Source organism: Capsella rubella, unplaced genomic scaffold (assembly GCF_000375325.1).
Source record: "Capsella rubella cultivar Monte Gargano unplaced genomic scaffold, Caprub1_0 scaffold_4, whole genome shotgun sequence".
Classification (NCBI taxonomy): domain Eukaryota; kingdom Viridiplantae; phylum Streptophyta; class Magnoliopsida; order Brassicales; family Brassicaceae; genus Capsella; species Capsella rubella.
In genome coordinates this window covers 13,621,272-13,637,654 of record NW_006238920.1, presented here as the reverse complement: position 1 = coordinate 13,637,654, position 16,383 = coordinate 13,621,272, and the positions used below count along the sequence as shown (strand labels likewise).

General features: G+C 36.9%; 5 protein-coding genes across 6 annotated transcripts; 3 read left to right on the top strand and 2 right to left on the bottom strand.

The window, feature by feature from the left end:
* Window positions 1–230: 230 nt before the first annotated feature.
* LOC17888938 (flavanone 3-dioxygenase 3) lies at window positions 231–2,212 on the bottom strand. Its single transcript, XM_006295569.2, has 3 exons — window positions 1,741–2,212; window positions 1,148–1,395; window positions 231–1,024 (listed from the first exon to the last, which is right to left on the bottom strand). The coding sequence occupies exons 1-3, from the start codon at window positions 2,002–2,004 to the stop codon at window positions 442–444; spliced, it is 1,095 nt and encodes a 364-aa protein (XP_006295631.1). The 5' UTR covers window positions 2,005–2,212; the 3' UTR covers window positions 231–441.
* A 3,139-nt stretch (window positions 2,213–5,351) lies between these two features.
* On the top strand, window positions 5,352–6,380 carry LOC17890262 (uclacyanin-2). The gene is made up of 2 exons (XM_006294978.2): window positions 5,352–5,599; window positions 5,735–6,380. The coding sequence occupies exons 1-2, from the start codon at window positions 5,425–5,427 to the stop codon at window positions 6,145–6,147; spliced, it is 588 nt and encodes a 195-aa protein (XP_006295040.1). The 5' UTR covers window positions 5,352–5,424; the 3' UTR covers window positions 6,148–6,380.
* A 777-nt stretch (window positions 6,381–7,157) lies between these two features.
* LOC17889531 (uclacyanin-2) lies at window positions 7,158–8,023 on the top strand. The gene is made up of 2 exons (XM_006295840.2): window positions 7,158–7,347; window positions 7,430–8,023. The coding sequence occupies exons 1-2, from the start codon at window positions 7,170–7,172 to the stop codon at window positions 7,912–7,914; spliced, it is 663 nt and encodes a 220-aa protein (XP_006295902.1). The 5' UTR covers window positions 7,158–7,169; the 3' UTR covers window positions 7,915–8,023.
* Window positions 8,024–8,492: 469 nt separating this feature from the next.
* LOC17888451 (ELMO domain-containing protein A) lies at window positions 8,493–11,639 on the bottom strand. 2 transcript variants are annotated; one of them, XM_023784942.1, is made up of 11 exons: window positions 11,358–11,639; window positions 11,052–11,190; window positions 10,543–10,652; window positions 10,346–10,414; window positions 10,061–10,176; window positions 9,925–9,979; window positions 9,667–9,787; window positions 9,381–9,428; window positions 9,170–9,264; window positions 8,924–9,046; window positions 8,493–8,631 (listed from the first exon to the last, which is right to left on the bottom strand). In XM_023784942.1, the coding sequence occupies exons 2-10, from the start codon at window positions 11,134–11,136 to the stop codon at window positions 8,945–8,947; spliced, it is 801 nt and encodes a 266-aa protein (XP_023640710.1). In that variant the 5' UTR covers window positions 11,137–11,190; window positions 11,358–11,639; the 3' UTR covers window positions 8,493–8,631; window positions 8,924–8,944. The 2 variants fall into 2 exon arrangements, with proteins under 2 accessions (XP_023640710.1, XP_006294803.1); XM_006294741.2 differs by having other exon boundaries at window positions 8,502–9,046.
* A 2,671-nt stretch (window positions 11,640–14,310) lies between these two features.
* On the top strand, window positions 14,311–16,383 carry LOC17888206. Its single transcript, XM_006295617.2, has 5 exons — window positions 14,311–14,745; window positions 14,830–15,234; window positions 15,429–15,521; window positions 15,616–15,755; window positions 15,831–16,383. The coding sequence occupies exons 1-5, from the start codon at window positions 14,335–14,337 to the stop codon at window positions 16,276–16,278; spliced, it is 1,497 nt and encodes a 498-aa protein (XP_006295679.1). The 5' UTR covers window positions 14,311–14,334; the 3' UTR covers window positions 16,279–16,383.

Sequence of the window (16,383 nt, the reverse complement as noted above, 5' to 3'; positions counted from 1 at the left end):
ATGTCTCAAGTTATGAACTAGTTGTCTCAAATTATGAACTGTAGTGCTTCTGATCTTATATGAATCGAAAAATCTCACCTTTTTTAACTGATTCAACAAAAATTGATTGATTGATTTACAATATGCAAGAAACAGAGATACTACTACATATAAGATGTTTTTACAATCACCGCATGAGAAAATTACAGATATTAAGGCATTATAGGGATAAAAAAAAACAACATTTCATTAAGCTTTTTATGTGATATAAACAGTGGGTTATATCTGTTTACATGCAGGATAATTTTACTTGGTTGCTGCTTTGTGATAATTTGGTGATGTTGGATTGCATAGAGTAGATGTAGATACTAGATGATGATGCATCAGGAACGTAACCTTAATTATCCAAAAGACGAACCATGAAAATTGCCTTGTTGAATTCTGTGGTTTGGGTGGTCTTCTTCAGGGGCTGCTCTTCTTTATTGTATCAATGAATCTTTGCTGTATAAAATCGTTGCTTGAGATATATTCAAGAAAATCGTTGAAACTGAACTCTCCGTAGGCAGGTTCTGCATTGTCATTGTTTCCGTTGACGAGCTTAGCTGCTGGACTTATCTTCTTGTGCAGGGGTAGACTGTGAAGACTTGCAAAAGATAGCCTTCTGACATCTTTGTTCACTGTTACACGATGTATCACGCTCTTGTATATCCCGTTGCTCATCACTTCCATCTGATCTCCCAGCTGAACTATCAAAGCTCCTTCTATGTACGGTACCCTGACCCAGTTTTTGTTGTGATCCATTATCTGGAGTCCCTGGCTACTTTGGAGCAAGATGGTCAGTGAGCTGAAGTCTGAGTGTGGTGGCATTCCCAAGGCAATTGCAGGTTCTGGACACGCTGGATAGCAGTTCACTGCCATGACTTGTGACCCTTCTTCAATCTCTTCTTGTAAGTAATTTTTCTCCAGTCCAAGGCTTTCTGCGATAGCTTCTATCAATTGCTTATGTAGTACATGTGTTGCCTCTGCATACTTGCCCACTTTTTCCCTGAAATATATTATCAGTTTTTAACTCAAAGATTCTTACAAGTCTTTGGAGAGAGAGAGAGCGAGAGAGCTAGGTTTCGTATATATTGAGATAGTGAAGCTAGGCTTATTATGTTTAACTTACTTGTAGCATGGAGGATTTGATGGCCACATATCGATCCACTTTGGGAGGGGATGAGAGTAATGCTTGATGAAATCTCTCCAGTAGTGAACTCTGTCTGTTGAATGGTTAAGGCTTGTGCCATACCTTACTGGCTCATGAACATTTGCAGACACAAGACGCATCTTCTCCTCAACAGGTAAGTCAAAGAACAATGTTGCTGCGTCTAGGGCATCTTTAACCACTGATGATGGTATTCCATGGTTTATAACCTGTAGGGAAGTAAAAGCTAGGGCTTTATCTCTTAGTTCTGTAAAGAATAAGATGGCTTTTAAGTAGAGAAAACATGCATGCATGCACTATATATGTGTTGTCATTTAAGTCTGAGATTGAGGATTTTGTCTTTTCTATTCTCCTTTTCCCTGATCAAGGAGTTTGTTCCACATGACATAAATGCAAGAAGACAATAGCCGTCTTTCTAAGTCATATCGTAAGTGTGATTGGTTAGCTGCGAAAAGTTCACTCTAGGGCTAGTGACGAAGCATGGGAACATATTTAGACTGACAATTTGATGAAATATATAGCATATGCAGAAACGTTAAAACTTGTTGTGTTACCTGAAAGAAACCAAACTCCTTGCAGGCCATGTTGATCTCATGGATTACTCGGGATCTAAGGGAAGGTTGGTGTAAAAGAGAGAGATCAATGACAGGGAGTGTTGTCGTCTCAGTAGTAGTAGTGCCTAAGCTTGTTGAACCAAGAGCTGGCCTTTGGGATGGGGGAAGAACGTAACGATCAGGGACTTGAGGAACACCTGAATTGGTAAGTGTCATTGCACTAGTAAAAGAATCATCAAGCAAACTCTTTTTTGTTTCCTCCATTTGTGGTTGCTTTTTAAGAATGATTCTTTTGGTTAGGTAATCTCAGCTCCGTTTTATTATGACTGCTACTAGTATAAGAGTATGCAACATGTATGTATTTATACATGTAATGTATACGGTTTAAATGCTTCTAGAAGATAATTTTTTGTTTATAATATCCAAGTCGACATTTTCTTTTTATTTGTTTGTTTTTTAATCTTCTTCTCTTCTCGTTCGCTTACGGTTTTGGAAACAACCTGTAGCTTTGGGATACATTAAATGAAGTGTGACAGATCAAAATTGTGGGATGTAAGTTATATAAAGCGTGTATTATTGACACGTACGTCGACGTCGTTCATGAGAAGTTGCATATACTTTTTTTGCAGTTTTGGAATAAATGGTTTATAAATTATGATATATAGGTCATATTAAAATGTCATATAACCGGTGGTTTTGTTTGGGACATAAAAACCGGTGACTAGGCTTAGCAATTGGGTCTTTCCGGGGTGCAAAGTCGTCTTTATTTATTTATTTTAAGGATCAGATCAAAAAATACAGTAACGTCGTCTTCTTCTCTGGTTTTAGTTTTACCGCCTTATTCATCATGTAGGGTTTTTTTTTAAAAGATATTTTGGTTTCCAGTTTTAAGGAATAAAAAAATTTAAAAAACATTATTATTAAAGAGAGTGTGTTGACGTAAGTAAAGAGGATGAGTATCGGTCGAGATTCATGGACCCAGCACTAAATAAGGATATGTTGTAGTCACTTGTTTTATCACATTTATGTGTTATACTTGTACTACTACTACTACATGTTATGTATATAGTATAGTATAAACAAATAAAGACGGTTTTTAAGGGTGGGTGGTGGTGGTGCTGCTTAGAGAATTGGGAAAAATAAAATAAAAAGAAGGCGCATGTTAAAATGCATCTGTACCAAGAACATGTCTCATGTCTATGAATGATGAGTTGTTTTTTCCTCTGGTCGAAGGTGAGAAAGACTTCCCTCCTCCTCTACCGTTGGACTTGGAGTAGAGAGAGAATTTTTCTATAAATAAACTACTAATGACATCATTCTTATTGTGAGAATTCCTTTTTTCTTATTAATGTCCCCAATTTTGAATCAAGAACTTTAAAAAGAAACTCGATTAATAAGTGCTTTGTTTTTTGTTTTTAAGCTCAAATATTAAGAAGCACTGTCTAATGCTTTGCTTTGTTTTTGTTTTTAAGCTCAAATATTAAGCACTAGTTGACTTCTATGTCAGTTGGCGAAGCCCATGTTTTTTCATTAATGGGCCACACAATATATGATAATGGGCTTCGAAGTTGGAACTTGATAATGTGAAGAAGCTGATGCAAGTTTCTTGTACTGTACATGCTTTCATCGTTGATTTATTTCGTCTCGTGTATGAGCAAAAGCCTTTTTAGTATACATATAGTCATCAAAATTGGAATATATCTATGTATCTATAAATAGTTTCGATTTGCGACGACTGTTTCCGGGTCAATTTAGATGTCTTTTTCTTTTTGTAAAGTCATTTCTCGAGTCCTATCCTCTTCTTTTTTAATCTCATTCATTGACGTGCATAGGTTAACAAATAGACTATGAAATATGAATCTGTCATGGAAATGTCTGTTCAAAATGATAAATTCAAACATTAGAGTTTTTGTTTAGTATTTCGATATCTCAAAAAATATTGTTCATTCCTTTCTACTTAGACATTAGTTTTGTAGTGTAAAATTTTTTTTTTAACATGTCAGTAAACAAAAATCCCTTTTTTTAACTCAACATATATTCTACCATCCAAATTCCAAAATCTATCCATGTTTGTAAGATCGAAGAATCTTCTTCCTAAATTATGAGTTTTGTTTAGATCTACTTAAAATTAAATCTATTAAGGTCAGAGAATCGACCATAGTGATTATATTATTGGATTTGTGTTCTGTCATTGACCATTTCGCTTTTATGAGTTACTATCATATTTGTTGGGGTGGTTTTCGTATGTATTCATCTTTCCGGAAAAAACAATAGATGAAAAATCGAATATTGTAAAGATTGGTTTCACCTAACACCATAATACCTATATCTTTGTTCATTGGCAAGTATATTAATTAAAATGGCCTTAGAACGTGTTAGGCATCTTCCTACTACTATGATATTACCTAATTCCCAATTTTTGTTACATTTTTTTTTTTTTTTTTCGAAAAAAGTTAGGATGTCATTTCGAATATATATAAATTTATATTGTGTGAATATCAAGTCATTTCAAGTATTTGTTCATCTTTTTATTTTCTTAAACTACTACTAACCCGATGGCTTGGGCCGTGTTTTCCAAACTGAAAATCTTTTGAATAATGAACTTAGTCAAGGGTCAACACCTTGCTAATTGCATTAAACAAACTTTCAGTAATTCAATTCTTGAGATTTAGTACATAAATAAGCTTTCATATCCTTGTGTCATTGAACAAATAAATTTTTAAAGGGGTAACAATGATAAAGTCTTGTTCAAACGTACAAACTCAAAGTCAATATCACAAAAACTACATAATTAAAACAGAAGAAACAAAAAGTGTTTTATTTAGTGAGAAAATATCTTAAAACCTAGCTACACCAATTGGACATCAAATTTTAAACTAAAGAATACTACTTTTTCAAAAAGAAGACTAATAACTAATACTATATAAAAACAACCATTCTAGAACAATTTGTAAGAAATACATGAAACAATGTTGGGAACTTGGAATACAGCCGTGTACACTAAATATGCTTTTATACGAAATTCTCCAAGGAAAAACATAGCTTAAAACTTTCATTTTCAAAAACTCTCTTCTCAAGGCATTATTAGATAGTGAATACACTTGAGCTTATCTTTTTCTTCATTTTTAAGGAATCTTGGCACCTGCGGATTCTATAACATGTTAATTATGTAATAGGCACAATATTATATTTTTGTCAGCTAATTAATACATAGTTATGATATACATTATTTGGATTAATATTTTATCCAAATTAACAAAGCCATGTTCTCAGCACACTTTTGGGTAGAAAAACATAATAAACCAAACAGGAAGAAGCTACTCATTAGGATGATGGGTTTCTATAACTTATACCAAAGAAAACCATTAATGAACAGTTCGATTAATTATCCATTCCTTTAATATTTCTTTTACTCTGAATATACAAGAACAAAGAGTTGGAACGCATCATGACAATGTATTAGAAAACAAATATATGAATAAAAATATAAAAAATAGAGGATGAAGTTGTTGAATGAGTTGGCGAGGCGGCGACTTTTTCACACATTCCACCTTAGTTAATTTCCTTAGTCCTTCTCGCATCTTTTTGTTATATAATAAGACACCATAACCATTACCTGTCTTCATAATCTCTATCATCTCTTTACATTTCCCTACAACAATTATCTATCTTTTTAATCAAAATATGGCAATGAATGGTTTAGCCAAGATGGCTGCAATTGCTCTTCTCCTAGTCATGGCCGTCGTCCCAGCCGCAGTCGCTGTGACGTACACGGTTGGAGACGCAAGTGGATGGGAAAGTGGTGTGGACTACACAGCTTGGGTTACCGGAAAAAATTTCAGAGTTGGTGACAAACTCGGTAAGTTCATATTATTCGGTACCGTCGATTTATATATATCATGCACAAATTGAAAAGCTCTCAACTTAGTTTTTTTTTTTTCTTCTTCTTAATGTTCTAATATATATATATCTATATGATCAATGGAAAACGCAGAGTTCAAGTATGGTCCTTCACACTCAGTGAACGAGGTGAACAAAGCCGGTTACGATAGCTGTGGAGGCACACCGATCGATACTCACACCGACGGAGACACCAAAATCGATCTCGAGACAGTAGGAACAAAGTATTTCATCTGCCCTACCGCTGGTCACTGTCTAGGTGGCATGAAGCTAGCCGTTACTGTCGTAGCCGCATCTGCCGGACCTCCGACCACTCCTTCGCCCCCGTCTACGACTCCAGGAACCCCTACCAAACCGGGCACACCACCGGCTGCCGGAACACCCACCACACCTGAAGCAGGGTCAACTTCTCCTCCTCCACCAAAGCCAAGTGCTGCGTCTAAGGGAGTGATGAGCTACGTTTTGGTCGGAGTCTCGATGGTTTTGGGCTATGGTTTGTGGATGTAATTGGTTTAGAGAGAGCCAGGGTGGAGTCAGTGCTTTTTTACTTTTTTATTTATTTGGTTTTGGTTTGTAACTCTTTGTAAGAGAATTTGGAGTTTGTGTGCCACGTCAGAAAGCTCTTCATTGTTCGTAGGATTTTATTATTTGGCATTTTGATTATCGTTATCATGATCATCACATTCACTTCTTCTCTTGTTGTAATAAAATTATTATTATTTTCCATTTTCTTTTATACACATATTCTGCTCAACCTTCCACTCGGATTCCATATGACTACTGCATTGAGTAAATTAATTAATTTCATTATAATATTATTGTTGTCAATAATGACTCGCATAATTGCTGAATCAACAACAACTAAGAGAAATTAGCAATGCTTATTCAAATGGCAGTTGTTAATGGTATAGTATAAGAGATCATATAATAAAGGTACGTATGCAACTTGGTATAGTTAATTAGTATTAGATTAGCAGCACAAAAAACTTTAGATATATATTCTTATATACAGACGTAGATATTTTGGTTGCAAATTGAACTATTTTTGGATATAATGCAGGGTATAGTATAGATCAAATTAGGTTGCGTCTTCTTGACAAAACATTGTTAAAACTTGACATTTATATTTTAAAAGACAAATAAGCCCCAAAAAAGACATAAATAATGTCACTAAATATGATTAGAACCTAGCATGATCAAATTCATGTCCTCAGTCAATAAAAAATTTAAGCTATATACGTCCAGTATTTATAACACATGAGAAAAGATGTGCAGAACACAAACCAGCAGGCAAGGCCAATGGAATTTAACTTGACCCTAATTAAAGTGTCTTTAAGAGATATATCGTGTATATATATAACCCAAACAAATTAATCAAGAATAGGGGACTTTTTCACATATTCCCTTTGAGCTTAATTTTCCTCACTAGTCCTTCTCACGCCTCTTGTTATATAAATCAACAACATTTCCCTTGTTCACTTCTTTATATGTATTTATTAATTAACAGCTCTCCAGGTTCAAACCAAAACATGGCAACGAATGGTTTGTGCAAGATCGTTGCAGCTATTCGTGTCCTCCTAGTCATGGCCATCGTCCCCGCCTCAGTCGCTGTGACGCACACGGTCGGAAACGCAAATGGATGGGAAAGTGGTGTGGACTACACAGCTTGGGTTACCGGAAAAACTTTCAGAGTTGGTGACGTTCTAGGTTAGTTAATATATATTATTCGGTTACCGTTATTCTTTTTTCATGTTCTAATATATATCTATATGATCAATGGAAAACGCAGAGTTCAAGTATGGTCCTTCGCACTCAGTGAACGAGGTGAACAAAGCCGGTTACGATAGCTGTGGAGGCACACCGATAGATACCCACACCGACGGAGACACCAAAATCGATCTCGAGACAGTAGGACCAAAGTATTTCATCTGCCCTACCGCTGGTCACTGTGTAAGTGGCATGAAACTAGCCGTAACAGTCGTAGCAGCCGTCTCCTCTCCACCCACCCCATCCTCGCCGGCGCCTTCACCCCCTGTCGCTCCTCCTCCCACCACAGGCGAGGAATCACCGCCATCTGATGGAGCACACGTAGCTGGTTCGGGGTCAACCACGCCTCCATCTGATGGAACACACGTAGCTGGTTCGGGATCAACCACGCCGCCCCCACCGCATTCACCTCCACCCCCATCAGGTGGTGCATCTAGCGGAGTAATGAACTACGTAATGGTCGGGATGTCGCTGGTGTTGGCTTGTCATGTGTGGATAATGGATTAATATTGGGTTAGAACCAGCGTGGAGGTTGTGCTTTTGCTTTGGCTTGAAAGAGGATCTTGTATTCGTGTAACGTCAGCTCTTCTTCTTTTTTTATCCCTACTTCCTATGATTTATTTAGCATTTATCCTAAACCAATCATCTTTATCATCAGACATCACCATCATCATTATAACACGATCTGTTCCCTTGGATAACATCAGTATTTCAATATTTTCCTTTTCTTCCGTGTGGTGCCGGCTGATTAAAAGTGCATTGCATGCATGTTCTCATAATTTGTATATCTAATTACGCGTTTCAAATTCTCCGTTTCACGGTTGTTATGGTCAGCAAGGTTTAGGAATCACATAGCACTCATCTAATAGATTCGTCACAACTCACAACCTCACAGCTAGTCAGGTTTTTCTATATAATCCCTTAACCACAAAATATATTATTGTTGAGTGTAGACTTTTAGATATAATAACACTTGTGTTGTTGGTGAATTAATCGCTACTGCTTGTGAAGGCCATTCTCTGTTACCCGCACACAATATTCACAGCTATAAACATGAAGTTTCTTAAAAACACGAACAAATGAAGTTTTAAGTGTTTAACCCACGCAAGAGTCCTTCAAGATTGACTGCTTTGGAATTTGGAGAAAAACCAACTGTTTATTATCGATCCCCACACAGACACCATAACCCAATCGTCTTACGTACATCAATCAACACTAAGAAACCTGGAACAGTTGTTAGAAAACAAACCAATTTTAGCTACACACTCCTTGCAACCAAACACACCCCAACCAAATTGACATTTATCACAACCTCTCTCATTCTCTATCTCTCTCACTCTCTCTCTCTCTCTTTCTTGTTTTAATATAACAAGTAAACTACTCGGTGTTGGGAGTTGTTTCTTAGAACCACCAAACACAAGAAAAGGTCAAAGAAGCAAAAGCATTGACGATGAAAAGTGAAGATTGAACAGAGCAACCTTGTGTTATAAAAGTGGTTAGAAACTCTTCTTCTTACTATTTATTATCATCATAATGGCTATTGAGTGAGAAGGGCGTAGGAGGGCAAGTCCTCAAGATGCATTACGTCCTCCAGCATCAGCTCTCTCTCCAGCTGTCTCCTTGTAGATTTCATCACCGTCTGTTTCACCCATATAACTTTCATCTTACTTAACCAAAGACATATAGTATGACCAAACACAATTTCTCTGTTTTCACTCTTTGCAATGGTAATATATATAAATATGATTAGACATGTACTTACATTGAACTCCATGTATGAGGCGCGCATTGAAAGCCATTGCTGATCCATTAGCTTGAATGCAATGCAATAAAGGAGGTCAAAGGCATATTCGTTCTCTGCCACCCAAAACAAAACCCACACACTTATCTGAATCAGTGTCAAAATCCAATTAAAGCACAAAAAGGCGTTTTAATTTGATGAACACAGAAAACAGCATTGTGTGACAGATTACCAGAAAGAAACTTCAGAAAAGTTGCCCCCACAATTGTTCGTGGCTTCACTGTAAAAGTTTATAAGGATATAATTAGCGAGCCCTCTTAATTATCTTAATACACTACTCATTATCAGAATGACAGGCAATCAGCAATTTTAAGACTGCTTCCTAATGCATGCAAGAGGATTCTATAGTTATGGGCTATCCAATCTATAGTTATGGGCTATTCAATCATATGGCTTGAGATGTCAATAGAAACTATCACAATCATGAATCACGGTAAGCAAATTACTGTGACTGATACCTGCTTCAAGGTCAAGCATTTGTATGAGCATGAATGTTAAGTTGATACCAGCAACAGCAAAGGGGTATTCCCACACAGACCGATCCCCAACCTGTTTCCTCAGAAGGTCCTGAAAGGATTTCTGCAGCATATATGGTGCATGTGAAACAGTGTCAATGTGTAATCGAGAATATATGGTGCATGAAAACTGAAAATTTTCAAGGAACTTTAGCTCATTCTTTTTCTGAGATGTTTGTATCTAGTAGTACATAGGTATACCTGAAAGTTTCTAGCGAAGTACAGCAAATTTTCAAGAGATATGAAACCACCACCCCTGCCAGATGCACTGTAAGTCAAAGAGGACAGCTGCAAGAACTAACTATAACATAAATGACGAGGGAAGTCAGTAATATACCTAAAATCTGTTGACGGATCTTTGCCCTGCCAACCCATCTCTTTCCACTGCTCAGATATTAATCCATGAAGCTCTTCTTCAGGAAAGGCAAGTTTCCACAGCTCCCTCAGAGCTTCCTAAGAGCGTATGAAGAAGCAAAAGAAAGTAATGATCAAAGTTGATTCATTTGAATCTATGATGCTAGCTTACAGTAAAAAGGTCAAGGGATGAAGAGATGCAATATTCTACCATCCAGTTGTTATTATGAGAAATTGTAAAAGCTTAAAACCCTGGAGGAAAGTGTACCTGATGACGGGGTATAGTACTATCATAGGCTACATCAATGCGGCTCTGCAAACTCAGCAAGCATTCCTCCTGCAAGTTCCAACAATAGGGTGGAAGTTATTAGATACTTAGGTATACTTGTAGCCAGCTAATGACATACAAACTTGTAGTGAAGAAGAAAAATCAAACTCCAAACTCGAACAGTGGAAAAAAGTTACCTGAGCAGGTGTTAGATCAAATGTAGAATTTGCGTCACTATCTCTTCTCTGAGCACAAACACAGGATAGACCCCTGCCTAACCAAGCTGCTGATCCAGGCACGGCCTCAGCTGTAAGAAAACAAAACAAATAAACTGGCATCAAAATGGAGCTTCAGTGATTTTCAGGAATTGATAGAATGTCTGCACTCTGTTGTAAGTATCAGAATTCTATACAATACAACCCCTTCTAAGCGTTAGAATCAGAATTCCACAAAACCACACACATATACTAAGATTTAACACACATGCTCCTTGCCAACAAACTGGAATCTTAGTTAAAGATGAAAGTTAAGGCATCTAAATAAGTGCACTAAAAATAACACAGTATCCTGAAACCAAGCAATACAAAACATCAAAACATCACGCCAACAAAAAATAATAAAAAATGTGACCGCCAGTGTAGATAGATAAGAGATTGAGAGATGTAGAAAACGTTTCTCTATGAAAAACACTTGGTGATGAAATTACCAGATGATGGATTGTAAACGGTTCCCCGTTCGAGACCCTGAGAAATCCTCCTGACGGCTACGAACGAGCCTTCTCTATCATCCATCTCTCAATTCGTTCCTCCGATTCACCTCAGAATCTCCCCGTCTCTTGCATCATCCTGCGAACAAATCAAATGCAGAAAACGAAATAACTTCATCAGCAATCGAATTTGTAAAGCTATTGAAATAGTAACAAATCGGAACCTGATCAAAATACAAAACAGCAATGCGAATCACAAAAAACGTCACGATTGATAAAGAAGAAGTGAGAGAAGAATTCAATCACCGTCGAGAATCGTGAACCCAAAATCAGTCGAATCAAAGAGCGATCAACCTCGAAACTAGGAAACAGAGAAGAGAATCTTGAGCGTGACGACGAAGAAGAGTTTCTGAGAGAGAGAGAGAGAGAGAGAAAAAAAAAACAAGCAAGAAAACAACTACAGTTTCAAGATCTACTGATCGCCGCTGGATTTTATCGGCGATTGAGATAATCGGACGGCGAAATCAAGCGGAATGCGAGAATAAGAAAAAAAAAAAAAAAAAAGATTTTGGCACAATTTTATTGCCGTTTCTTTCTAATTGTAATTTCCTTTTTATTGTTATATTTTGGAGGGTTTCGAAAGAAAATAAAAAAGGAAAATGGGATTTATATATATGGGATAGTTACGTCACTGTAAACAACGGGCAAGGCTGGTGGTACAGGTGGCAAATTAGGCTGGAGGACCCCGCGCGTGTACTTCAGTCGCCATCAGGCGTCGTCATCACCGGATAACAAAAGTGACTGGCTGGCTCTGGTGGTTAGGTCACGGCGCTCTGCCTCCAAAAAGTCAAACGTCAAAGACTTTTTAATCCCTCTTCTTTTTTTTTTCTTTGGTCATAATATAGCAGAAGAACTAAAGATGTTTACGTATTTATTAGTTCCAAAAATTGGTTATTTCTTTAATATTAGCAACAAATTATAGATGTTATTTAAATGTCAAATTGCATTACATTACGTTTATATAGCATGTATTTTTATGAGTTTTTATACCATCACGGCTCCGGTCGGGGACAGTATTGCGCAATAGGTATGGGAATGGGCCATCTACATTACATTATATGTTTTGATGTGTGAAGTTTAACTAAAGCCGGCCTCCGTTATGATTTAACTCTCTTTTGGTTTTTCTGGTCCACGAGTTTGTAAATCAATCATCGAACATGTGACATGTCTATAAGGAGATATTATTTTCTTTAATATGAGACTTTTTGGAAAATGCTTCATTTACAGCAATAATATTCATAAACACTCGCTTTACTCTATATTTTACTTAAATAGAGTTTATTATGGTACGTGTAATCTATTATAGTCCACGTGATTTAGCGTGAATGGAACTCATTACTCATGACTGGTCGTCACTAGCATTCGACACTTATGCATACTTTGGCCGCGCGACCACATCATTCACATGCCTTTTCAGAACATCCTCTTCTCTCTGTGACTCTATCCAATTAAAATAAAATTTTCTACTCAATTTTGTTTATTTGAATTTTACTTTAGTTTTCCTATATCCCCAAAGATTGAATATACAATAGTTTTTTCCTACCTACTACAAAAAGCGATCATCCTTTCGTGCTAGGAAAGGAGCAATAACATAGATTTTTGCCACTCCTTTACTTGAACTCAAAGTAATAGCTTTCTAGCTAAGTATATTACAAGAATAACATGCATGCATACATGTCATTTTAGTTTTTTTTTTTTTGGTTAGTGAACTTACATATTATATATTTTTTTTATAAAGAAAGTCATAATAACCGAAACTCAGACTAGAGCCGATCATGTTTGCCATTTAAGACATCCGTTATGATCATCATAAGTCATAACTATAGTCGGTAGTCGCATGCAATGAAAAAGTCTCGAAGCATGGCTCACCACTTGAAGTAATCATGTCAACTACTTTATAATCGAATTGTCTCATAGAAATATTTCTAATCTTGGTAAACCAACCAGCGCTATCTCGGGTATGAGTTCCATTTTGTTAGTAAAAGTGTAATAAATTATACATGTCTTATGTGAGTCACTCTATTAATCGTCAAACCTAATTCTAAACCGAAACTTACAAAAGCAAAACCTAATTTTCAAAAAAAATATATATATTATAATATTTATAATCAAAAACTTCCGCGAGAGAATACTTTGACGGAGAAAACAACTGTAAATATTGGGTTGTCGACTGACTATAACCAATTTGCAAACATAAGATATTCTTATATTATGATTATACTATCAAAATATCCTCATTAGAGAGAAATAATAAATAAATAGGAAAGTAATGAAACTATGGCGACACAACGGATACAACTACCGTTGCACTTGCACCAGTTGGAATAGATATCTTCTTAATGATTCTCAACTCTGATTTACTTTAAGATTTTGTCAAAGCTCTTTTAGTTTATGGCCTTCATGTAATGTTTCTTCTTCTTCCGCTGTCAAATTTGTCAACTAATTATTTATTACTCTACTAATTATAAGTGTTTTTTTTTTTAAATGTGTTTTTATTGATTACTTTCCTTTAGCTTCACTCCAAGAAAAGAAAGAAAACCTACTTTCCGATGACCTTTGTCTCTGGTCATGCTTCATTCGCCAATGCATCATTTTATAGTTTCAAAAACTTATTAGAAAATAGAAAACCACCAATCCGAAAAGCTCGTCTTAATGTTATAGTTTTTCAATGTCTTGATCTCTCCAGTATGCATGTATTAGTACTATTAATAATCGAGATTGATTCTTGATTATTTTAGTACACGATAAAGTTATTAAAAAAACTTTGGTTTAAAAATTGAGATTGAAAAAGTCATCATAACACCTTTTAAGCTAAAAAAAGATAGAAAGAAAAAAACTACTTTTAAAAAACACCTCGTGGTCCATTAACTTTGTCGGCCTTAAAGGAAACGTCGATCACCAGTAATCTTCCTAGCCAATCACATTTTACTTTCCCACCAAAAAAAAGCAAAAGAAAAAAGAAAGATGCTATAGAAGTATTGATATTTCTATCTAGGAACTAGGATCATATACTCTACACAATTGTTCTAGCCGATGTTAAATATTATGGGCCTACGCCTGTTCCATAGGTTTATATATTTCTAAAGATTATGGGCCTAATTCTATAATAACGGCCCATTATTATCCTCTTGCTTTTCAACGCGATCGAAGATTTGTAAATTTTGTTTCTCTCATCATCATCTTCTTCTTCTTCTTCGATATATGATTCTCCAGAAAACGAACGATGCAAACGCCATCTCTTCATATCAGCAAAAGCTTCACGTCTTCTTCTCCACTTGCATGTCACAACCACAATCTATGCTTTGGATTTCAAAATGCTCTGCTTGTTCCTTCAGTCTGCAATTTCCGGCGGCGAAACAATGTCGACGGGAGAAAAATCGTGGCGCAAGGCTCAAGACCAAACGACGGAAATAGCCGCCCGACGGGAAATAAAGGGAAATTGACTCTGAAAGGTAAGAAAGAGAATATATGGAGCGTTGATAACGAAATGGCGGAGATGGATAAGCGTAAGGTGAAGCCGAAGGGAAGAAGAAGAGGGAAGAAGTTAGGTGGTGGCGGAAGAAAGGGTATAAATGGTAGAGTTTTGGTTTCGGGGACGATGTTGATCGAATCTGAGACTGTTCTTCAAACCGAGGTTTCAATTTTCAGATTTCAGTTTCTCAAATCCGTCTGCGTAATTAGCTATATTGTGACTGAAATTGATGAATTGATGTTTTAGGAACCTGTGATTAAGCCAATTTGGAGGACATTTGCGAGTAGTGTAAGTGGGATTTGGAAAGGTGTAGGAGCTGTGTTCTCGCCAATTACTGCAGAGATGGAACCGATTGAAATTGGGAAGAAGAACGAGAGTCTTTATGATTGTTATACTCTTTCCAAGATTGAAGCATTGCCATCTTATTCTGGAGTTGCTACTGCAGATTCTGAAATTCAGAGGAAGATCAATTGGGTTACTTTGAATCCTCATGGAGAGTTTTTCCAGATTGGTGAGAGTAAAGAGGAGACATTGGTTGATCAAACTGGTGTAGATAGCCGTTTGCCAAAGTTTGAATCTTTTAACTTGAAAGCAAGTGATGTCATGGAAGAGGATTCTATGGTAGACCAGCCTGGCCTCGTTTACTTCGAGGTATGGCTCAATCTTCGAACCATTGTTTGATCATCTCTTACATAATTTTCATGGAAGCTACTATTCTAGCTCCCATTCTCCTTTTGGCTGTGATAATGGATATTGCTATTGTCTTTCTGGTGGTGGGCTGAGAATCGGTTTTTGTGCATTGTCTACGCTTCATTCCTTAATGTTTCCAGTTGCTTGATACGCAGGATGGATCTTATTCCAGAGGTCCTGTTACAATCCCTGTTGGGGAGGCGAGTGAATCAGACTATTACCTCACACCAACTTTCAAGTTCGAACAGGTACACGGCTATTTGGGCCATTTAAATTTCTCAAGTTCGGTCCTTTTCCACATTTTAAGAGAAAATAGGGTCATAGCTCCTTCTTGTTGTCCAGTGTTTGGTGAAGGGTTGCCATAAGAGACTGAGAGTAGTCCACACAATAGAATTCGCCAATGGTGGCGCAGATATACAGATAATGAGAGTTGGTGTTTATGAGGAACAGTGGGTTAGTCCTTCAAATTATGAAGAACAAAGGTAACTACGACCTGTTATTTATATTATTCTCTCTGGTATGTCAGTGTCTCTGACCCTAAATGGTCCATATCTCAGTGACAACGACGCACCACTGGAGTTAAAACCATTCTCGCAGAGGAAACGTATTCAACCATCAGAGCTAACAGGATCATGGAAAGTATTTGAAGTAAGCGCAACTCCAATCTATGGAGAAGAAGCAGAATTCGAGCAGCCAGGTGAAAGGACTCCAGTTGTGTACCTGTGCACAGAAGCCCTGAAGATAAGGAATTTACCGGAGACATCTGTGTCATTTGGAGAGGAAGAGATGATAGACATGCAAGATGTGTCGGTGATGTGGCTCCCAGGTGGTGTGACTGCGTACGTGGATGTGAAGAAAGACGGAGTGTTGTGCGTTGGAGTTGGATGGTATTCAGATGAAGGAATCAATCTAGTGATGGAGAGAGATTATGGTTTGGATGGGAATCTTAGAGAAGTTAGATCCAAATCCGAAATGAAGAGAAGATGGACAGAAGAGCCCAAGTAAAAAAACAATCCTCTGTTTCAGACTGAAGTGTTTACTCGTTAGTACATATAAGTATCAGTAGCCGACGTTTGATTATAGCAATAAAATTGTCTCTTTTTAACTAAA

What these genes read in the sequence shown, in the direction of transcription:
- LOC17889531 (XM_006295840.2), top strand. Translation starts at nt 7,170, where the DNA reads ATGGCAACGAATGGTTTGTGCAAGATCGTTGCAGCTATTCGTGTCCTC. An exon ending in CAGAGTTGGTGACGTTCTAG is followed by an intron (nt 7,348 to 7,429) that starts GTTAGTTAATAT and finishes TGGAAAACGCAG; the next exon opens with AGTTCAAGTATGGTCCTTCG.
- LOC17890262 (XM_006294978.2), top strand. Translation starts at nt 5,425, where the DNA reads ATGGCAATGAATGGTTTAGCCAAGATGGCTGCAATTGCTCTTCTCCTA. An exon ending in CAGAGTTGGTGACAAACTCG is followed by an intron (nt 5,600 to 5,734) that starts GTAAGTTCATAT and finishes TGGAAAACGCAG; the next exon opens with AGTTCAAGTATGGTCCTTCA.
- LOC17888938 (XM_006295569.2), bottom strand. Translation starts at nt 2,004, where the DNA reads ATGGAGGAAACAAAAAAGAGTTTGCTTGATGATTCTTTTACTAGTGCA. An exon ending in AGGAGTTTGGTTTCTTTCAG is followed by an intron (nt 1,396 to 1,740) that starts GTAACACAACAA and finishes ACTTCCCTACAG; the next exon opens with GTTATAAACCATGGAATACC. An exon ending in TCAAATCCTCCATGCTACAA is followed by an intron (nt 1,025 to 1,147) that starts GTAAGTTAAACA and finishes AATATATTTCAG; the next exon opens with GGAAAAAGTGGGCAAGTATG.
- LOC17888451 (XM_023784942.1), bottom strand. Translation starts at nt 11,136, where the DNA reads ATGGATGATAGAGAAGGCTCGTTCGTAGCCGTCAGGAGGATTTCTCAG. An exon ending in CGTTTACAATCCATCATCTG is followed by an intron (nt 10,653 to 11,051) that starts GTAATTTCATCA and finishes GTTTTCTTACAG; the next exon opens with CTGAGGCCGTGCCTGGATCA. An exon ending in CCTCATACATGGAGTTCAAT is followed by an intron (nt 9,047 to 9,169) that starts GTAAGTACATGT and finishes TGGGTGAAACAG; the next exon opens with ACGGTGATGAAATCTACAAG.
- LOC17888206 (XM_006295617.2), top strand. Translation starts at nt 14,335, where the DNA reads ATGCAAACGCCATCTCTTCATATCAGCAAAAGCTTCACGTCTTCTTCT. An exon ending in AGACTGTTCTTCAAACCGAG is followed by an intron (nt 14,746 to 14,829) that starts GTTTCAATTTTC and finishes TTGATGTTTTAG; the next exon opens with GAACCTGTGATTAAGCCAAT. An exon ending in CTGGCCTCGTTTACTTCGAG is followed by an intron (nt 15,235 to 15,428) that starts GTATGGCTCAAT and finishes CTTGATACGCAG; the next exon opens with GATGGATCTTATTCCAGAGG.